General features: G+C 41.2%; 1 protein-coding gene and 1 non-coding gene across 2 annotated transcripts; both read left to right on the forward strand.

Moving 5' to 3' along the window:
• The first annotated feature begins 22 nt into the window (after positions 1-22).
• Positions 23-19,380, forward strand: HSPA9 (heat shock protein family A (Hsp70) member 9). Its single transcript, XM_044226604.1, has 17 exons — positions 23-216; positions 1,580-1,638; positions 1,866-1,953; positions 3,572-3,753; positions 4,981-5,105; positions 5,671-5,744; positions 5,827-5,933; positions 6,391-6,553; positions 7,043-7,135; positions 11,785-11,994; positions 13,844-14,071; positions 14,953-15,057; positions 15,596-15,713; positions 16,257-16,351; positions 16,681-16,773; positions 17,512-17,652; positions 17,973-19,380. Exons 1-17 carry the CDS (start codon positions 136-138, stop codon positions 18,048-18,050), a joined length of 2,040 nt encoding a protein of 679 aa, XP_044082539.1. The 5' UTR covers positions 23-135; the 3' UTR covers positions 18,051-19,380.
• On the forward strand, positions 12,546-12,616 carry LOC122898287. Its single transcript, XR_006382957.1, has one exon. It is a non-coding gene; the product is annotated as a small nucleolar RNA SNORD63 (small nucleolar RNA).
• Positions 19,381-21,495: the final 2,115 nt, after the last annotated feature.

Consider the following 21,495-nt stretch of genomic DNA (forward strand, 5'->3'; position numbering starts at 1 on the left):
TAGGCCGCAGCAACTAACCCCCGCCCCCCCGACCCCACGTGGTTGGAGGTTTCCAGAAGCGCTGCCGCTGGGCCGCCGCGCAGCTCTTGGCCGTCCGAACGCGTTTGCCGCTTCGTACTTCCACCATCTAGCGCCATGATAAGTGCCAGCCGAGCCGCGGCTGCTCGTCTTGTCGGCGCCGCAACCTCCCGGGGCCCCACAGCCGCGCGCCACAAGGTAGGGAATAGCTGGGCCTTCTCCGAGGGGCTCACGGCCTTGACCTCATGCTGCAGGCCTCGCCCTTCAGGCACAGAATTCTCCGGCACAGATCAGGATGGTGGGAAGAAGATAACCAGCTTTCATTAATCAGTGCTGCCGTTGCAAGGTCTAACTCAGGATTGTGCTTCCGTGTTTCGGGTTCTGCTGAGTCACACCTCTTAAAAGGGTATAGTTTTATTCTAGGAAGTAGCGGATAGTGTTTCTGACGGTCCTTTCAGTGGCTGATGACACGGTTTTGGCCTTGGGGGCGAGGGACGCAGTTTTAGTTGGGAGGGAACAGCTGTTGTGGGTTTCGTTTAAATCTACAAGTCGAAGGGTGATTTTTCGCCTCCTCTAAAATGTGTGCGCGAAGACCCCGTTATTAGGGTGAAAAGAAAAAAGGAAAGTATCTTAGTAAAGTCAAAGCCAAGCACAGATTTTCTTTCTTAGGAACATTGGTCTGTAGTTCTCTCAAAAATTTTTGGCGTAAGATTGTCCTTTCTTGTTATTTCAGGAAAAATAAAATCAGGAAATGGCCATGGAGTAGTTGCTTACTGTGTAAGACTGAACATGTCTTCGGAGAACAGGACCTGGTCTCCTCTCTGCACTCACCATGGGGTTTTAAAAAAAAAAAAAAAAAAAAAAAGGCTTGCGAGTATCTTGTGATTAGGTTTAATCCTGGTTTGAGGCCACTCCCGAAATTTTTTTCTAAACGACTCCCCAGGATTGCCAGTCCTGGTCCCCTTAAGGTGCTAGGTTAGGAAATGTCTCTGAGCAACTTAGATTTGCAGTTGGCAGCACACCTAGTAGGGTTTAGATACCTGTACACTGTTGCTGAGTATGAAATTGAGAAGTGTCTGGGTAGCGTTTTGTAAGGCAGTGATTCTCAACCGGGAACAGTTTTGCCTCCTGAGGTGATGTCTGGTAATGTCTGGACATAATTTGTTAAAATTTGGGGGGCCGACTGGCTTCTAGCAGTGGAGGCCAAGGATGCTGTTAAACATCCTACAATGCACAGAACAGCCTCTTGCAACAAAAATTTGGTTCATAAGTCAGCAGTGCCAAGGTTCGGAAATCAGTAGTGCTAAGTTGAGAAACCCCATTATAATTGAAGACGATTTTATGTGTGTGGGGGGGGTTCCATCTTATTTGGAAAATTCATACTCAGTTAAATTTTCTTCTATTTAAGTACCACAATACCTTTTATATATAAGATTTGATCTTTTCAGGTTGTGGTTACCACAATGAAGGTTTAGACTTTGTGTTCTTCAGAAGAATAATGGGAACAGGCTCAAGTTTTCATATTTGTTGATGCATTTTTATCTTTCTTTTTTTTTTAAAGGATGGCTGGAATGGCCTTAGTCATGAAGCTTTTAGAATTGTTTCAAGGCGGGACTATGCGTAAGTATAACTTCCTTTCCTCTGAGAGGTAATATTAAATCCTAGAGTGGTGGTCTCTAAACTTGTGCTTAACTCTTCCATGAAGAAAAAAGTGACACATTTCTTATAAGTTACAGATTATTTAATGCACAACTATTTACGCACTAGTTCTTGTGTATCCCTGCAACCGTTCTGGAGACCACTGTTACGATAACATTAACTGTAGCGTTATTTTAAATGTCTTTTAGATCAGAAGCAATCAAGGGAGCAGTTGTTGGTATTGATTTGGGCACTACCAACTCCTGTGTGGCGGTTATGGAAGGTAAACAAGCAAAGGTGAGCATGTTTGGAAGCTCTGGATCATAAAGTAGTAGTAGTTAATACCCAGTCTGGAATTCTATGTCCTTCGGCTTAGATGAGGGACTTTTTTAGATTTTACTTCTTAGTCAGAGGGGAGAGAGAGCACAAGCAGGGTCAATGGCAGAGGGAGATTCAAGCTCCCCGCTGAGCAAGGAGCCCAATGTGGGACTAGATCCCAGGATCTTGGGATCATGACCTGAGCCCAAAGCAGAACCTTAACCAACTGAGCCACCCAGGCACCCTGATAAGGGACATTTTTAAAGCTGTTTTTAAGAATCCTTTGAGGTGAACCTATGTTCTTATTTGCAAGGTGCAATTCCAGGATTTAATTATGTCCTGCCGTAGAGGTAGAACTATTAGGTTAACCATTAGGACCAATTTGGATGACTTGCTCTGTGGATTATTTCTGTTATCCGAGTCATGCATTTCTATAAGTCTGTTGAACCACGGAGGTGCAGGAAGAGTTTAGAAGCAAGTGAAGCGCCATGTAACGTGTAGGCTGCATCTTAAGAACTCTTGCTGTGAGGGGCGCCTGGGTGGCTCAGTGGGTTAAGCCGCTGCCTTCGGCTCAGGTCATGATCTCAGGGTCCTGGGATCGAGTCCCGCATCGGGCTCTCTGCTCAGCAAGGAGCCTGCTTCCCTCTCTCTCTCTCTCTCTGCCTGCCTCTCCATCTACTTGTGATCTCTCTCTGTCAAATAAATAAATAAAATCTTTTTTAAAAAAAAAAAAAGAACTCTTGCTGTGATATAGGGAGGGACCTCATTGGTTTGTTCATAAAACCTTTATTCCCACTGGGTTCTTCTCAAGATGCAGAGCACTTGGGATTCCTGAATTGTTATTTTGGCAGGTTTTTTTTTAAATGCCTGAGACTTGGAGGCAGCATGAAAAAATTTAGTAGGAGTTTTTTGTTTTTGTTTTTTTTTTTTTTAAGATTTTATTTATTTGACAGAGCATAAGCCGGGGGGAGCTGCAGAGGGAGAGGTAGAAGCAGACTTCCCACTGAGGAGGGAGCCAGACATGGGGTTCAAACTCAGAACCCCAAGATCATGATCTGAGCCAAAGGCAGACACTTAACTGACTAAGCCACCCAGTTGCCCCTAGAAGTAGATTTAATTCCCTATACTGGCAGAAAGTGTACCTTGTTCCAGGATCCTACTGTGAAAGATTTGATTTCTATTTATTTTTTCATTTTTTTGTTTCTAGTTATCACTTGTTTCAAAGTAAAGGACTAAAGATACTTTAGGGGTGCCTGGGTGACTCATTTGGTTAAGTGTCCAGCTCTTGATTTCAGCTCAGGTCATGGTGTTAGGGTTGTGCGATCGAGCCCCACATTGGTTCTGCACTCAGCTGAGTGTGTGTGTGTGTGTGTGTGTGTGTGTGATAAATTTTTTTTAAAAAATAAAAATACTTTAAACATGTACCTGACATAGTGGTTACTGTGTCAACATTCACAGAGCAGAAAGCATGCCCATTAGTACTGATCTTGAACATTTGTTTCACGATAAGGGAGGTGTTTTGTCTTAAAATGATTGATAAAAGAGACTGGTGGTAGTGACTGGAACCTCATTCTCTCTCTGTCTTTGGGAGTTTTAGGTGTTAGAAAATGCTGAAGGTGCCAGAACCACCCCTTCAGTTGTGGCCTTTACAGCAGATGGTGAGCGACTTGTTGGCATGCCGGCCAAGCGACAGGCTGTCACCAACCCAAACAACACATTCTATGCCACCAAGCGTCTCATTGGCCGGCGATATGATGATCCTGAAGTACAGAAAGATATGTGAGTAATAGGAAAAGCATAATTAACTCCCAGAGGCCACACAAAAAAATCTTTTCAGCAAGTTTCTTAGAGCATCTTCTCCTGGTATTTTTATACGTTGTCTGTGGAGGCATGTCCTGCACCTACCAAAATGGTATTTCCTTCAAAAAAAAATTCTTTTCCCTTCACATAATAGGTCTTTGCTATGTACTGACACGATGGGAAAATTTAGCTAGTCATTTATGGATGACATAAATTGGTGTATCTTTGGTACACCAGGTAGAGAGAGGCAAGGTAGATAGTGGCATAGGCTTCATCGTGTGCTAATCACCTAGGATTTCCAGGGTTTGTCCATGGTTATGGCATGTATCAGTACTTCATTCCTTTTTATGGCCAGATATTATTCCTTTGTATAGATATACTGTTGACCCTTAAACAGCATGGGATTGTAGTGCTGAGCCTTCATGCAGTTGAACATCCATATATAAATTTTGACTACCCAGAAAGTTAGCTACTAATAGCCTGCTGTTAATCAGAAACCTTACTGATAACTAACATAGTCCAGTTAACACCCATTTTGTATGTTATAAAGTATGTTAGAGGAAAAAGAAAGTTAAAAAGTCGTAAAGAGGAAGAACTATTTTTGTAGCATTATATTTACCCAAAAATATCCGCATATAGGTGGACCAGTGCATTTAGAACCCATGTTTAGGGGCAAGCGTATACTACTTTTGTTTATCCATTCGTCAGTTAATGGATATCTGGAGCTATTATGAGTACTACCGTAGGGGTGCTAGGTTAGCTCAGTTAAAACAACATAAGACTCTTGCTCTTGTGGGCCTTGGGTTCAAACTCCATGTTGGTTGTAGAGATTACTAAAAATAACTTGAAAGAAAGAATACTGCCATAAACATTTGTGTACAGGCTTTTGTAAGGATCAGTTTTAATTTCTCTCAAGTAGATAACCTAGTAATGGACTTGGTGGGTCATTGGTAACTCTCCAACCATTGCCAGAGCGGCAGCACAGATCTTTTGTTCAGCAGGAAATAATGTTCAGGTTTCACCAGGATGTTTTTACGTGTTAATGGTTACTTTCTAAAGGTTTTCATTAAATGGATTCCTGCCAAGTTTTTGTTCGTTGGCCATGGATCTCTTGGGATGGAGGATGGGCATTCATGGTATATGGTAGCCTTGTCATGGTAGGTTGTACAGGCACATTTTTTCAAATGCAGTTTTTGTGTCTTTCAGTAAAAATGTGCCCTTTAAAATTGTCCGTGCCTCCAATGGAGATGCCTGGGTTGAAGCTCATGGAAAACTCTATTCTCCAAGTCAGATTGGAGCATTTGTGTTGATGAAAATGAAAGAGACTGCAGGTGAGAATATTTAGTTCCTATCTGGGAAAGTTTGAAGAACTGGATGGTTTCTCACTTACATACCTCGGTGTCCCTTGGATGAGTCTGTGGTAGTTGTTAGACGGAAAACCTAGAAATGGCAAAACTGTTCCTCCTCACGCATTCCAACATAATGAATTTATCTTCAAAGTTTTCCTAATGGTGGTTTAGCTTTTTCAGTATAGAGGGGTGGTATTCTGTATTGAAAGACAAAGGACTACACATTAATCTTTTAGCTCTGCTAAGTAAAACTTAAAACTTCCCATTTGGAGAAACTAGTGGCTGTTTTAAATCTAAGAATAGGTCATTATAGCTGGGGAATCTTCACTATAATGTTAAAGGTGAGATACTGGGTTTTCAACCACTATCTTTAATTGGAATGTTTTCTGCGAGCTCTCTCTTGGTGTTAGGTCAGATGCAAAGAAACTTATGAGTTGTCTGTGGCTCCAAGAGGATAACACAAGTTGTTAGCCTACATGAGTAATTCTCTTAACTGTTCATCTGACAGAGTCTCAGGATTGTTTTTCATTCTTTAATTCTTTTCCAGAAAATTACTTGGGGCATACAGCAAAAAATGCTGTGATCACTGTTCCAGCTTATTTCAATGACTCTCAGAGACAGGTGAGTTCAGTTGGTTTTCCTGTTCAGGAAATACATGATACTTAGGACACACGGTGGAAAATGCTTTTTTCTTTTCCTTTAGGCCACTAAGGATGCTGGCCAGATATCTGGACTAAATGTGCTTCGAGTAATTAATGAACCCACAGCTGCTGCTCTGGCCTACGGTCTAGACAAATCAGAAGACAAAATGTAAGCTTGTGTAGTAAACTCATTCATGGAACCATGAAAGTACTGGGCTGTAGTCTTTTTTTTTTTTTTTTTTTTTTTTTGGTATTCATATTGTCAAGTATTTATGTAAAATAGTGTTTGGGGACATCTGGCTGGCCCAGTCGGGTAGACCATGTCACTCTTGATCTCAGGATTATGAATTCAAGCCCAAGTTGGTTGCTAAGACTGCTTTTAAAAAAAAAGAAAGAAAGAAAAAACAGGTGATGGAGTCCTGTCAGTTTTGCCTTTAAAAATGTAATTCATCTCTGTATTTATAAATAGCTATAAGGGCCATGTAGTAAAACACCTGTCATATAGGCAGTTACCCAATTTCATTATTACGCTTGAGGGGAAATCATCAAGTTCATGTTGGTTTAGTTATTAGAATTAATACTTTAGTGGCACATGTTCCATAAGGTCTTCTTTTTTTTCTTTCTAGCATTGCTGTATATGATCTAGGTGGTGGAACTTTTGATATTTCTATCCTGGAAATTCAGAAAGGTGTATTTGAGGTGAAGTCCACCAATGGAGATACGTTCTTAGGTGGTGAGGACTTTGACCAGGCCTTGCTACGACACATTGTGAAGGAATTCAAAAGAGAGGTTGGTTCCCAGTATAGTTACTATGTAGACATTGGAATGTTGAGAATTTTCTTTATCCACATGGCTGTTTGCTTTATGACTCTTTGACCTTAATAGAACATGGACTAGAACACTGAAACAATTGAATTTCAGTTCATTTGCATTTGCATTGCATTTCTTGAGTGGAATGAAATACTCTGATTATTGTAGCTCCAGCTTGGGAATAAACAGATTAAGAAGGATATGGTACTGTGTATAATATTGGCAGAGAAATTCTGGGGACTCCTGTCTTGAGCCAGAACCCAGTGGTTGGAAAGAACCGATTTGGATCCAGGCACAGATAGCCTTTACAGAATAAGGTTTCTTTTCCTTACAGATTTTTAAGGCAGTAAGTGATTCATGCTTATTTATTAAAGGATGGATCTGTTTTATGTTGTTAATTATCACTGTATCTTAAAATAGTATTTATCAGCTCTCTAATGCTAGTATTTTTGTGTTTTCATTTTGTAGACGGGGGTTGATTTAACCAAAGACAACATGGCACTTCAGAGGGTTCGGGAAGCTGCTGAGAAAGCTAAGTGTGAACTCTCTTCATCTGTGCAGGTGGGATGTGGAAAAATCCTAACAGTCTTGATGTTTTCAGCCTTAATTTATTTGAATTCTGTGTTCTAATTTGCATGATGTCCATCTGATCTTTTTATACTTTGCTGGTTGTTGTAAAAGCCCTCCATGAACAAAGGAGCAGTACTTTAAGGATGAGCCAGAATTTGTTAACCACCCAAATAAGAGGTTTTCTATACCAGAGCCAAAACATAATGATGATCTGAATTACATTGAATACATTTTATTTGCCTTAAAGGTACTGATTTTAAGATCTAGACAAGTAGCATACAAAATTAGAATCACTGGCCTAGAAATAATAGGACTCTCTAAGAACTGCTATTGTCTTCATTGCAGATAGCCCTTCAGGTGAGGCTCTAATTGTCTGGTTTAATTATTTGGATCAGCAATCCAGAAAGTGAACTATGAAACCTGGCTGAAGGCTAGGGTATAGATACTTGTGTACTTTTCTTTTAGCATCAGAGTTGCTCAGCGCCTGTAGAAGGGGTCAGCATGTGGTGTCCAGTCCTTCTCAAGAGGTGAAGCTTTAGTTTGCCATAACCACTAAGAACAACTATATAAAGCATGTTAGATCTGGGTCAGAGAGGCAACAAAATGGAAGGCAGGAGATCTGTTTCTGGGATCTCTGGTGGCAGTAGGAAAACCTTAACCCGTGACTACTTTAGTTGTTAATTTGATCATATACGTTGGGTTATCCAGTGGGGGAAACCCAGTTTTCTGTTTCGGGTTGTTTTGTTTTTTTTTCCCCAGATGTGGATATTTTTTTTTTTTTTTTTTTTTTTTTAAGATTTTATATATTGGGACGCCTGGGTGGCTCAGTTGGTTGGACGACTGCCTTCGGCTCAGGTCATGATCCCGGAGTCCCGGGATCGAGTCCCGCATCAAGGTCCCCAGCTCCATGGGGAGTCTGCTTCGCTCTCTGACCTTCTCCTCGCTCATGCTCTCTCTCACTTTCTCTCTCTCAAATAAATAAATAAAATCTTTTAAAAAAAAATAAAAATAAAGATTTTATATATTTATTTGACAGGCAGAGATCACACGTAGGCAGAGAGGCAGGCAGAGAGAGAAGAACAAGCAGGCTCCCCGCTGAGCAGAGAGCCTGATGTGGGGCCCGATCCCAGGACCCTGGGACCACAACCCGAGCCCAAGGCAGCGGCCCTAACCCACTGAGCCACCCAGGCGCCCCCAGATGTGGATTTTTTAAAAGTTCTTTAAAGTAGCTACGAAGAGTGACAGAGTACAGAGTCATCCATAATTACGGTGTGCTTTGTCCCTACTGTCCTACAGAGTGGCAGAACTTTGCGATGTGATGGTTAGGATTAGAGTTGGAATACACAACACTGCTTTGGAGGTACAGGTTGGTTTTTAGTGTGATTCTTACTGATAAGCATTTGGATTGTTTTTTCTAGCATTTTGCTGGTAAAGCAGAGTGTGTTGAGCACTCTTTTTTTTTTTTTTTTTTTTTAATATTTTATTTATTTATTTGACAGAGATCACGGGTAGGCAGAGAGGCAGGCAGAGAGAGAGGAGGAAGCCGGCTCCCTGCCGAACAGAGAGCCCGATGCGGGGCTCGATCCCAGAACCCTGGAACCATGGCCCGAGCTGAATGCTGAGGCTTTAATCCACTGGGCCACCCAGGCGCCCCTGTGTTGAGCATTCTTGCATATTAATGTTTGTGCATGTTTAACTAGAGATTAGTAGAATGAATTCCTAGAAGCGTCACCTTCATGAGGTTTACAGTGTGGTGAAGAGGTTTTTTGTTTTGTTTTGTTTTTTTAAGATTGATTTATTTAGAGAACACGTTGCAGGGTAGAGGTAGAGCAAATCCCACCCAAGCAGATTTCCCACTGCGCACGTGCAGGGCTCCGTTCCAGGACTGAGATCACGAGCTAAAATCAAGAGTCAGATGTACAACCAACTGAGCCACCCAGGCACCCCAAAGATAAAATTAGGACATTGTATTAATAACTAGTCAAGCCAGAAGTAATGTGATTAAGGGTGGCCCTGTAGGGGCACCTGGGTGGCTCAGTGGGTTAAGCCTCTGCCTTCAGCTCGGGTCATGATCTCAGGGTCCTGGGATCGAGCCCCGCATTGGGCGCTCTGCTCGGCGGGGAGCCTGCTTCTCTCTCTCTCTCTCTCTCTTTGCTTGCCTCTCTGCCTAATTGTGATATCTCTGTCAAATAAGTTTTTTTTTTAAATCTAAAAAAAAAAAAAGAGTGGCCCTGTAGACAGAATGGTGGGATTCAAGTCCTTTTTTCAATATTTAATAGCTGTGTGGCCTTAATAAATTATTTAACATTTCTGTTCTCTTATCTCTAACATGAGGACAATAGTGCTTTCTCCCTTAGAGTTATGAGGATTTCTAAATTGATACATGGTTAGGACGTGTCTTATGTAGTAGTCTGAATTAAGTTATTGGGGCACATGGGTGGCTCAGTCAGTTAAGCATCTGCCTTCAGCTCAGGTCATGATACCAGGCTTCTGGGATCAAGCCCTGCATTGGGCTTCCTGCTTAGTGGGGAGTCTGCTTCTATCTCTCCCCCTGCTTGTGTGTACATGTGCACTTTTTCTCTCTATCTCAAAATCTAAATAAAAAAGTTAATGTGGTAAAAAAGCAAAGTTAACATTTATAATTGTAAGAGAAACCTGATAAAGGTGTTCGACCTAACAAGGGGAGTTTCCGAAAGATGTTCATAAGAGAAGGATAAAAGGTCAAGTAAATAACAAGGCTCTGGGGTAAAGACCTGAGAAAGGGCTAGTAGTTTGAGAGCAGGCATGCTAAGAAAGTGGAATATGAGAATAGAGGCTTTAAGGTTTGGGATTTGGGTCTGTCCTGACAAGAGTGAGTATAAACCAATGAAAACTTTTTTTGAGTGATCGCTACACCCAACATGGGGCTTAAACTCATGAGATCAAGAGTCGCACACACTGCCCCCTGACCCAGCCAGTCACCCCTGTGAAAATTTAGGGGCAGTAATGTCAGATGTGGCTTATGACAAGTGCAGTGGCAGAAGTAGAGTAGAGAATTGTTCTGGGTTAGGAGAGGTCCTGTGGCAGAGGCAGCTTGAGTGGGAGAACCTTGGGAAGCTAATGTGGACCTGGACTAGAGTGTGAGAAACTTGAATTTTTGAGAGAGAAGGGACAAAACTTGGTCACAAACTGGTTTTAGAGGGTTGAGAGTCCTGGAGTTCAAATTGTCAACATACAGCATAGAGAGAACTACATTAATAATGTCCATGTGAGGGGCGCCTGGATGGCTCAGTGGGTTAAGGCCTCTGCCTTTGGCTCAGGTCATGATCTCAGGGTCCTGGGATCGAGCCCCGCCCCGCATCAGGCTCTCTGCTCAGTAGGGAGCCTGCTTCCTCCTCGCTTTCTCTGCCTACTTGTGATCTCTGTCAAATAAATAAATAAGTCCATGTGAGGATTTTTTAAATTAAATTTTAGAATTCCATTTGTCAGTTGTACTGCCTGTATTTCAAGTGATGAGCCATGTGTGGCTACTGGCTGCTGAATTAAACAGTACAAACACAGAAAGTACTGTTGGATATGTTTATATCATTAATTTTTATTTTCTGATTTGGTTTTATTAAAATTTTGCAAAGAAAGAAGGAAATTGTCCATGGTGTTCTTTAGCAGTACTCAGGATCACTCTTTTATAGAAGGGATGTATGTTTTAAGTCTGGCTATTAAGCATTTAAATGCCTAGGGTAGTTTACCTGATGAGAGATGGTTAAGGATTTGTTCCTTCTTAGTCTTTTTCCTGTTGGCGTTGCTTTGATGTGAAATTGGAAGGGGGTGGAAAGTAATTTTGTTCCTGAGGTTCTACCATAGGACATGTGTTTCAGCATGATGAGTGAGTTTTGTGAGTCTAAATATTCTGAATCCAGGCCTTCCTAGGATTTGGGGTTTATTAAATAATGGCTATTACCTGCTATGGTTATAGCAGTGTTTGCTACTTACCATGAAGGTGATGGCAGTCAAGTCAGTCTTCGGAGTTACCTTTAGCATTTTTGTTGTAGCTTTCTTACCATCTTCTTGAAACTCCGAAATCCCTGGCTTGGGGCAAGTTATTTGATTCAAAGCATGCCTTTGACTTTATTGTGTATACATACATTGAGTTTTAGAAAACTTGGTGACTGAAAACAGTAGTGTGACTCCTAATGTATGTTTAGTAGGAGGACATTTCTTCATTTTCTATGTGGGGATTTTCCCTGCTCTTACATTCTTCACTGTTTTTTGTTTCTTTTTGTTTAAGATTTTATTTATTTGCAACGCAGAGCACGCAAGAGTATAAGCAGGAGGAGCAGTAGGCAGAGAAGAAGCATGCTCCCTGCTGAGCAAGATCCCAGAATTCTAGGATCCTGACCTGAGCTGAAGGCAGACACTTCACTAACTGAGCCACCCAAGCATCCCTACATTCTTCTTTGTTCATTATAGATTCTAAATTTTTTGCCTCTGGGAAGAGAAGAGCTTGAATGTTAAGGACTCATTGTCTTTGGTGGCCATTCATTTAAAGTGGGTCTCACTGTCCCTGTAACTTTGGAAGTCTTCCTAAGTGAGAGTATGGTCTTATTTTAATTGAAATATATAAAGAAACATCACAACTATTGCTCTCCTTGCTTTCTTTGCAGACCGACATTAATTTGCCATATCTTACGATGGATGCTTCTGGACCCAAGCATTTGAATATGAAGCTGACTCGTGCTCAGTTCGAAGGGATTGTCACTGATCTAATCAGGAGAACCATTGCCCCATGCCAGAAAGCCATGCAAGATGCAGAGGTCAGCAAGAGTGACATCGGAGAAGTGATTCTTGTTGGTGGCATGACTAGGATGCCCAAGGTACGGATCCATGGAATCCTTGGCATGGAAAAGCAGACAGGGCAAGCACATAATGTCTTCTCTGGACAAATGGTTTGTGTAAGGACATGAATATATGGCTTTCCTGCCACAGTGACCTGAAAGGGCAATGAGTTTGTTCTCTCACTAGAGTTCTTTTTTAGACTCTTTGGACAGAGAGACAGAGAGGGAACACAAGCAGGGAGAGGGAGAAGAAGGCTTCCTGCTGAGCCTGGAGCCCTATGTGGGGTTCAGTCCTAGGACCCTGGGATCATGACCTGAACCAAAGGCAGACACTTAATACCCAGGTGCCCCAGCCTCTTTTTTAATTAAAGGTATCAGGAAAAGGATTGGGAAGGATGGGATGTCTTTGGGGTGGTAGCATGGAGGATCCTGAATTTCATTTTGGGGAGTATTTTTAGAAATGAAACAAAGTTTGACATAAGAGATAGCTTAAAACCTTGGTATTGTCTAGCTCTAGGGGCAGTTTTGGACAGGAATGTCTTCCCACCATGGTGTTTGGGCTTCTGGCTGCATCTCTTCAACAAGGATTTGTGCAGTGATGCATTTTATCAACACATCATTCTGAAAAGACAGGTGTGTGGAAAACGAATGACTGAGCACAGAACCTGTTGAAGATGCAATTCTTGGCTGTATAGCTTGATTAGAATTTTCATGGGCCTTGATAGAAATTTTCCTTTGTTGTTCTGGGCTTTGGAGAATATGCACAGAATAAATTTGGAGAAAAAGAAGCTTTGAATCAGGAAGAGATCTTTAGGTTAACAAATTATCCCAGATGCTATTTAAGTAGCACTTTTTCCTACCATTAATAAAAGAAGCAGGAAGAACGTGCTTCACATTAGCACCAGTGTTGAATTACTGAATTAACCACTACTGCTTGTAAGTTGATCTGTAGAAGAGGAATTAGACTATAACTAAATCCTGATGTCTTACACCCTGTGTTTCTGGTGGTTGTTTGTTTTTTAAGTAAATTCCATGCTTAGCATGGAGCTTAACACTGGACTGGAACTCATGATCCTGAGATCAAGACCTGTTCTGAGATCAAGAGTTGGACACTTAACGAGTTGAGCCACCCATTCACCCCATGCACCCTCTGTTGCTTTTTTTTTTCTTTTGAAGATTTTATTTTTTGAGAGAGTGAGCACATGAGCTGTGGGAGGAACAGAGGGAGAGGGACAAGTAGACTCTGCGCCAAGTACACAGCCCAATGCAGCTGATCCCAGAACCCTAAGGTCATGACCTGAACCAAAACCAAGAGTCTGAGGAAATCAAGAGTTTGATGCTTAACCAACTGTGCCATCGAGGCACTGCTTTACCCTCTGTTTCTAATTTAATGTGTTGTATGGGAAAGCCAGTAACAAAACTTAGATTTTTCTCATATCTTTCTTTCCAAGATTTTTTTTTTTTTTAAATATATTTATTTGACAGACAGAGATCACAGGTAGGCAGAGAGAGAGGAGGAAGCAGGCTCCCCCAGCTGAGCAGAGAGCCCGACATGGGGCTCCATCCCAGAACCCTAGGATCATAACCTGAGCCGAAGGCAGAGGCTTTAACCCACTGAGCCACCCAGGCACACCGATTCTTCCCATATCTTAAAAGGGCTTAGGAATGATAGTCAAGTAAAGTATTTGAGTATTTCCCACTTGATATATTGAAGTCATTAAGAAAAACTCATATGAAATAGTAACTTGAATAAATACTCTTTGAAGCAGACTGTCCTAAGATTTGCTGTGATTTTGGGATACACTCTTCCCTTCTTGGGTAGTTGCCCTTAGTAGTTGGTGACAGGTTCTTTTATTTTTTATTTATTTGTTTATTTTTGATGGCTTAGGTTCAGCAGACTGTACAGGATCTCTTTGGCCGAGCCCCAAGCAAAGCTGTAAACCCTGATGAGGCTGTGGCCATTGGAGCTGCCATTCAGGGAGGTGTGTTAGCTGGTGATGTCACAGATGTCCTCCTCCTCGATGTCACTCCCCTGTCTCTGGGTATTGAGACTCTGGGAGGTGTTTTTACCAAACTTATCAACAGAAACACCACTATCCCAACCAAGAAAAGCCAGGTAAGAATCACCTACTCCTCCATTGTCCCAGAGATACAAGGGTCTGTGAGGGACGTGACTGCGTCCCCCTTTTGTGAGCTTTTACTAGAAAACTTCACTTTTTGTCTTGGAAGTCCATACTAGTTGAATGTGGGTACTAAGAATCTTGTATTCTGTTCTCTTCTGTTGTTGTTCCAGAAAAATTTTCTTTACATGTCAGCCAGCAGTGATTAGAGGGAGGGTATCAATCTTCTTCTTCAGGGGATTTAAGTAACTTTGCAAAAAGGAGCCTCATCATTTGGGACTAAATTCCCTGTACTCGTCTGTTCTGAAAGGCAGTAAAGAGGACAAGGCCAAGATTAAGAGAATGTACTTGTTTTGTGGGTGAATGATGGGGTTCCTTAGATAGCAAGCAAGGCTACTTGGACAGTGGCTTGCTCAGCCTTAGATTAGGAATTATTTCCTGCCTTTCCCAGTTTTGATGTTTTTCTGAAAAGCTGTTAATACTAAATGGATATGGCTCTTTGTTCAGTGATGTATTGCCAACCCATCACTGAAGAGAACTATGGTGACTTGGCGTGACTGAGCATAAATAAAATGTCTGTGACCTGTTTCTTCAGATGAGCATGTTTCAGCATCTCACTTTCTTAGCTCCTTTTGAGGCCGTTTACTAATGCATCTTTGTATAGTGTATTTGCTGAGCTGAAACAATAGCTGTTGTACACTCTTTGTGCTTCTCCTACTCCAGTGCCCTGCAAAGACATAAATAAGTCTTTATTCTGAACGTGGTGTGGATTGGGATTCTCAAGTGTTGAGATGTGAATTTCTTTCTTTGGTTTGCACTTTATATAAGGGAAGCAACCCGTTCAGATTGCCAACCCAGGGAGTTTCTTTGTTCCTAGGTGTTTTCTACAGCTGCTGATGGTCAGACTCAAGTGGAGATTAAAGTGTGTCAGGGTGAGAGAGAGATGGCTGGAGACAACAAACTTCTTGGACAGTTTACTTTGGTAGGTATCAGGAATCCTGGATACTGTACTCGTCATTCTCTTTCCATACAGTTAGACTACATTTGAATCCTTAATGATAGCACAAAAAACTGTTAAAACACACGGGGACCTAGTATGTGTTACCTTGACTTTGATTTTTACCTGAAAGTCTTGCTTGTTATGTCTTAGGAACTTCATTAAGAAATTCATGAACACAAGCCAGGAAAATATAACAAAGTTAGGAAAAATCTCTAATTACTATTTAAGACCTTTTGATATTGGCTCCTGTTCAGCATTGTTACTGGTTCTTGGTGAAATGAACAGTGATGGAGATTTTTCCTCTCATTCACTGGTCCTCAGGTACATAAAGCCATGATGGCTACATACTGTCACGAAGCTATTTTAGGTAGCAATGAAATTACCACACTTATTATGAATTTGTGTTTTTTATACATTTTATTTGTTCTTCCTAGGAACAAGTAAGACTATATAGATTTGGAAATAGAACATTGGACCTCTCATGAGAGGAACTTAACTCTCATAACTTTATTTATTTTAGATTGGAATTCCCCCAGCCCCTCGTGGAGTCCCTCAGATTGAAGTTACATTTGACATTGATGCCAATGGGATTGTACATGTTTCAGCAAAAGATAAGGGTACAGGACGTGAGCAGCAGAGTAAGTGTTTTTATTTCTCCAACTGTAAGAGTGAGGCGAGGGACCTTGAAGTTTCTTTGTTCCTTTTCTCCTTGGTTGGCAGATTACATTAAACAGGTATGGTGTTTATTACACTAAATGGGCAGGCACTGGGCTTCTGGATCAGTTGAGTGTTGGTAGGCAGGCAGGTCAGTTAATCTATGTATTTCAAGACCCTTGGTTTCCTTTTTTTTTTTTTTAAGATTTTATTTATTTATTTGACAGACACAGATCACAAGTAGGCAAAGAGGCAGGCAGAGAGAGGGAGAATCAGGCTCCTTGCTGAGCAGAGAGCCCGATGTGGGGCTCGATCCCAGGACCCTGGGATCATGACCTGAGCCGAAGGCAGAGGCTTAACCCACTGAACCACCCAGGTGCCCCTCCTTTTTATATTATAAGGACAAGAGTATTCTTTTATTACATATCAAAATTGGTTACTCTACAGGTGTATTCTTTTTCTTAATAGAATAAGCAGCAGATGTTTTTACCTAAATAATAATAAGATGCCTTTTTTTCTCACTATAGTCGTGATCCAGTCTTCCGGTGGGTTAAGCAAAGATGATATTGAAAATATGGTTAAAAATGCAGAAAAGTATGCGGAAGAAGACCGGCGAAAGAAGGTAACTACTTCCTGCTCTTGCAGTTGGGAAGTGAAAGTGGGAATATGGATACATGAATCTATTTTTCCTCTCTCTTTGCTCATAACTTTTGTGTAGAATCCCTTTCTTATGCTCAGTCTTTCGGTATCAGAATTCTTACGTTCTCCAATCCAGCTGTAATCACTTACAGACATCCTAGACTCTTTCAGACCACAATAACTTGGTTTTGTTTTGTTATTTTTTACTCTGTAACTATATGCATCACTTAAGCATGTTGTCTAGCTTGGTGGGGACATTCAACCAATTGCTTGATTGGGAAGTCTTCATACTAAATTTCTGATTTTTATTAGGAACGGGTTGAAGCTGTTAATATGGCTGAAGGAATTATTCATGACACAGAAACAAAAATGGAAGAATTCAAGGACCAATTGCCTGCTGATGAAGTGAGTCCTCTTTTATGTTTGTTTTTTTTTTTTTAAATTTTCATTTATTTATTTATTTATTTTTGACAGGGATCTCAAGTAGGCAGAGAGGCAGGCAGAGAGAGGGGGGGAAGCAGGCTCCCTGCTGAGCAGAGAGCCCGATTCAGGGCTCGATCCCAGGACCCTGGGATCATGACCTGAGCCGAAGGCAGAGACTTTAACCCACTGAGCCACCCAGGCGCCCCGTGAATCCTCTTTTAAAATAGTGAATGAAGTTAGGCATTGTCACCAGTGGCAGTGAAGTGGGGTTTTTTTGTTTTTTTAAGATTCTGTGTATTTGAGAGAGAGCAAGCATAAGCAGGGGGTAAGAGCAGAGGGAAAAGGAGAAGCAGACTCCCTGCTAAGCAAGGAGCCCAATGTCTGGTTCATTCCGAGGACTGTAACAGCCAAAGGCAGATGCTTAACCAACTGAGCCACCCAGGCACCCTTTTAAGTTTTTCTCTGTGAGTCTTGATAGGAATTCAGTGATATTTTTTGTTTCTCAAGGTTTTTTATTCCCATTTTTCACAAAAACTTTGATTTGGGACCATTTTATAAATAAGGAAATGGAGATACAATTCTAAAGATGAGTTTAAAAAAAACTCTATAAAGATGAGTCCTCTATCAGTGATAGGAATTTCTTAATGTTTCTATTACTGCTGCATAAAATGGGATAAGAAACCCAGAAAAAGAGTTTGATTTTTTGGTTTTGTTTTTAAGTGCAATAAGCTAAAAGAAGAGATTTCCAAAATGAGGGAACTTCTGGCTCGGAAAGACAGCGAAACCGGAGAAAACATAAGGCAGGCAGCATCTTCCCTTCAGCAGGCATCACTGAAGCTCTTCGAAATGGCATACAAAAAGGTACAAGGGCTGAAGGGCACATCCCTAACTTGATCTTAATAGAACTGTTGATTACTGTTGTTCCTGATGGCAGTGTACATGGCCATTTTATTGGAACTGGGAGTACTGGAGTTGGAAATACTCTTAACTGCATTCTTGACTCTGCATTGGGAGGGAGGGTGATAGCAGTCAGAGGGAGGGCTGCACAGAAACCACCAATAATGTACAAGGAGGGAGGGAGAGTGGAATAGGCTAGATATGCCTCCTCCATTTTTTTAGTTTATCAAAGTACAAACTGTCAGACTTAATACTGAATGAGTTGCTCTCAAATATTTTAACAGATGGCATCTGAGCGAGAAGGCTCTGGAAGTTCTGGCACTGGGGAACAAAAGGAAGATCAAAAGGAGGAAAAACAGTAGTAACAATAAACTTTGGAGTCAAAATACGACGCTTGGGAGTGAAGGGATTTCCTGAGCAGAAATGGGCAAACTTCAGTCTTTTACTGTGTTTTTGCAGTATTCTATATATAATTTCCTTAATATGTAAATTTAGTGAGAATTAGCTAATGATAATTAATGAGAATTTCAACCATACAAAGTTCATAGTACTCTGTCATTTTTTTCAGCAGCACGTAAAGAAAGGGTGGGGAGGGGGGATGATTTATGGATGATTATTGAAACAATGTTTTGTGCTTTAGTACCCATATTTTCAAGAGGTGAAACTACCTCGAAACATAATAATGAAGGTAGTCAGCCATAGACCTGGAATGAGATCATATGGGGATGGGATCTTTCTAGTTAACTGAGAACTACTACACCAGCCTGTTACATACTTAACAAGGTGTTCTTTAACTGAGGCTTTGCAAGGCAAGCCAGCTGTGTCACATTGGGAGGTAGGGCAGGAGTAACTATATCAATGGAAAAATAGCTGTAATATACAGCTTTAAAATAGGGCTCCTTAACTTCCCTAAGGCATATTTTTCTAGCTATCTTCTGTTCTGTGACTGGCACTTGTGTCCTTGTTGATTTTTTTTTTTTTTTTTGATCCATTCTGGGTTTCTTTTTTAAATAAATACAAATAGCATCTTGATCTCTTGTTTTTGAGGAGTGATGCTCTGGAGATTTAGCTTCAGGAATAGGACATGAATCCTACTTCCCAATTCCCTGACCTAAAAAAGTCACTCAGGTTTCTAACATTGGCCAAAATTCAGGATTTGGAAGGGCTGGTATAATGAAATACTATTACCAAGGACAATCCATCAGGATTTGACTCTTTCTATGTTTCTCCTGTTTAATCCTGAATGAGTTGCCTTGTCCCATACTCTCTGATACAGTTCTGGTTAAATGCTGACACCTTCAGAAGCAGAAGGGTGACTGTCTTTCCTATATTAGTTAAGTGTGAAGAATTATTTACCAAAAGTTTTCCCACAGTCTCCCCCCCACACACCCTTTTGCGAATTACTGTCATATACCATGCCCAAAGGAATCTGTCAGTCAAGAACATGGCTTTAGACCCCATCAGATGTAATGCCCTCTTTCATTCTATGAGATCTAAAAATGAAATTGATGTATAATTAAGTCAATATAGTGCTCTAATGTGAAGGAGATTGTTTACACAAGTATTACATTCCTGAAAAATTAAGTGTTCCTTAACACCCATGTAAACATTTCTGGAGATTCATATGAAAAATAAATTCTAGGCTCAAGTTTTCAGCTATGTGAAAACTTGGGAACCTTGTGGGATGTGCAATTAATTCTTTGTGAAAGATTATCTAATGGCATGTTGGAAGTTACTTATTTAGCATCTCTGGTCAGTGTTTGCCCACTGAATGTCTCTAGAGTTTCCCAATCTTTGTGATAATAAGCCCCTCAAGGACTTCTAAAGCACCCCAGGTAAGAACCAGTAGTTTTTTATTAAAGGTCCATCTTTGGCATCAGGTAAAAGAGCTGCTTGGAAAGGCACTCAGAGATACTATCTCAAGCTACTCCATGTATAGCAAACAGCAGCATTTCAGGTACCTGACAGTAAAAATGCTAAATGGTACAAACAACCTTGAAAGGCAAAGGTCTTTCTTGAGGTATATAGTCTCCCTTTTGTGGTGACAACTGCCCTGACAGGGCCCAAAAGGAACTGATGGTTTCCTTCCTAAGTAGTCTTTCCAGTTAGAATAAATATGCTTCTTAGACTTGCCTAAACAAAAAAAGTCAATAAATTTAAGCCACTGTCAATGTACATCCAGAACTACCTTCTTCATTCCTACCAATGAGTATAATTTACTTGTTGGGTTCTTCCAAGTAGTTTTCCCCCACTTAAAATCACACCCTTGCCACTCTGGTCATTTCCTGTAATAGTCAGCAACCAGAAATCACAAGTGGCATTTCAGGGTGCCCAGGTGGCTCAGTTAAACATCTGACTCTTGATTTTAGGCTCAGCACGCTCCACGCTAAGTGAGGAGTCTGCTTCAAATCTCTCTGCCTACTCCCTGGTCTTAGGCATGCACATCACCCCCGCCCCCCGCCCTTTCAAATATTTGAAAACTATCACATGGGGGCATTTGTGTCCTTTTCAGTAAGAATGGTTCCTTTACAATTTTGTCAGAGAAAGCAAGCACAAGCGGGAGAAGCAGGCTCTCCTTACGTGACCCTGGGATCATGACTTGAGCCAAGGCAGACACTTAGCCAAATGAGCTACCCAGACATAGAATACTGACTTGAAGAGTACAGGCCATTTAGTTTACAGAATAGCCCTTGTCACCTGATGATTTCCTTGAGTTCAGAGTCAGGTACATAGGTGTTCTATCAATGTATCAATTACCAGGAAGAATAAGATGCTCTGCTCCATATTTCATTTTGAAGATACTTTCTAAGTAATCTATTACTTAGTAATCTATTAAGGTGGCTTAATTTTAAGTATAACAGTTACATTAGAAATGCTATAGCAAGAAGAAACCGTAAAGGTAAAAGCAAATTCTTAAGGTACATGAGTTTATTTATTTATTTTTTTAAAGATTTTATTTATTTATTTGACAGAGAGCACAAGCAGGCAGAAAGGCAGGCAGAGAGAGAGGAGGAAACAGGCTCCCTGCTGAGCAGAGAGCCCGATGCGGGGCTCGATCCCAGGACCCTGAGATCATGACCCGAGCCGAAGGCAGCGGCTTAACCCACTGAGCCACCCAGGCGCCCCGAGGTACATGAGTTTAAAAGTGAGAGACAATCCAGACCTTGAAAATAAACTAAGCAAAGGCTGTTCACTATTTCAGATACCACTGTGACTCCATTCTGCAGTCCTAAGGCTGCTTTATAAGAGCTGTCTCCTTTCTTCTAGTATCAGAATAATGAAATGGATGAAAGCTTAAATAAAGGAACTATAGGGTGACCTACATTACTCAATCTGTACAGCATGGAGGCAATTTAGCAATTACAGAAAGAACCAGTGAAAGCCATTTCCACAGGTTAAAAACGATTATCAGCAATTTGATAATGCTTAAACCTGATACAATGCCTCATTATCAAACCCATTTCTGCTGCAGCAGGTCATAAAGCAGAAATTTGGGGGAGGGACCCGACGAAGGGGAGAGAATCTTAGCAGGTTCCGTATCTAGCACAGAGGCTAACACTGGACTACATCTCACAACCCTGAGATCATGACCTGAGCCAAAATGAGTGTTACACTTCTAATAGACTAGGCCACTCAGGTGCCCCAGTAAGAAGATAATCTTGACCCTAAAGAGAACACTGCAGCTGAATCAGCCTTTAATAACTATGAGTTTCGAGTCCGAGATAGGAAACAGGAAAGTAATACACTGGCTCAGTGGTAAAACATGCAACTGTCAATCTGGGGATCATGAGTTTGGGCCCTAAAGTT

Source organism: Neovison vison, chromosome 1 (genome assembly GCF_020171115.1).
Source record: "Neovison vison isolate M4711 chromosome 1, ASM_NN_V1, whole genome shotgun sequence".
NCBI lineage: Eukaryota > Metazoa > Chordata > Mammalia > Carnivora > Mustelidae > Neogale > Neogale vison.

Coding starts and splice junctions, on each gene's coding strand:
- HSPA9 (XM_044226604.1), top strand. CDS start 136: ATGATAAGTGCCAGCCGAGCCGCGGCTGCTCGTCTTGTCGGCGCCGCA. Junction 5,745..5,826: donor TCAATGACTCTCAGAGACAG/GTGAGTTCAGTT, acceptor CTTTTCCTTTAG/GCCACTAAGGATGCTGGCCA. Junction 14,072..14,952: donor TCCCAACCAAGAAAAGCCAG/GTAAGAATCACC, acceptor CTTTGTTCCTAG/GTGTTTTCTACAGCTGCTGA.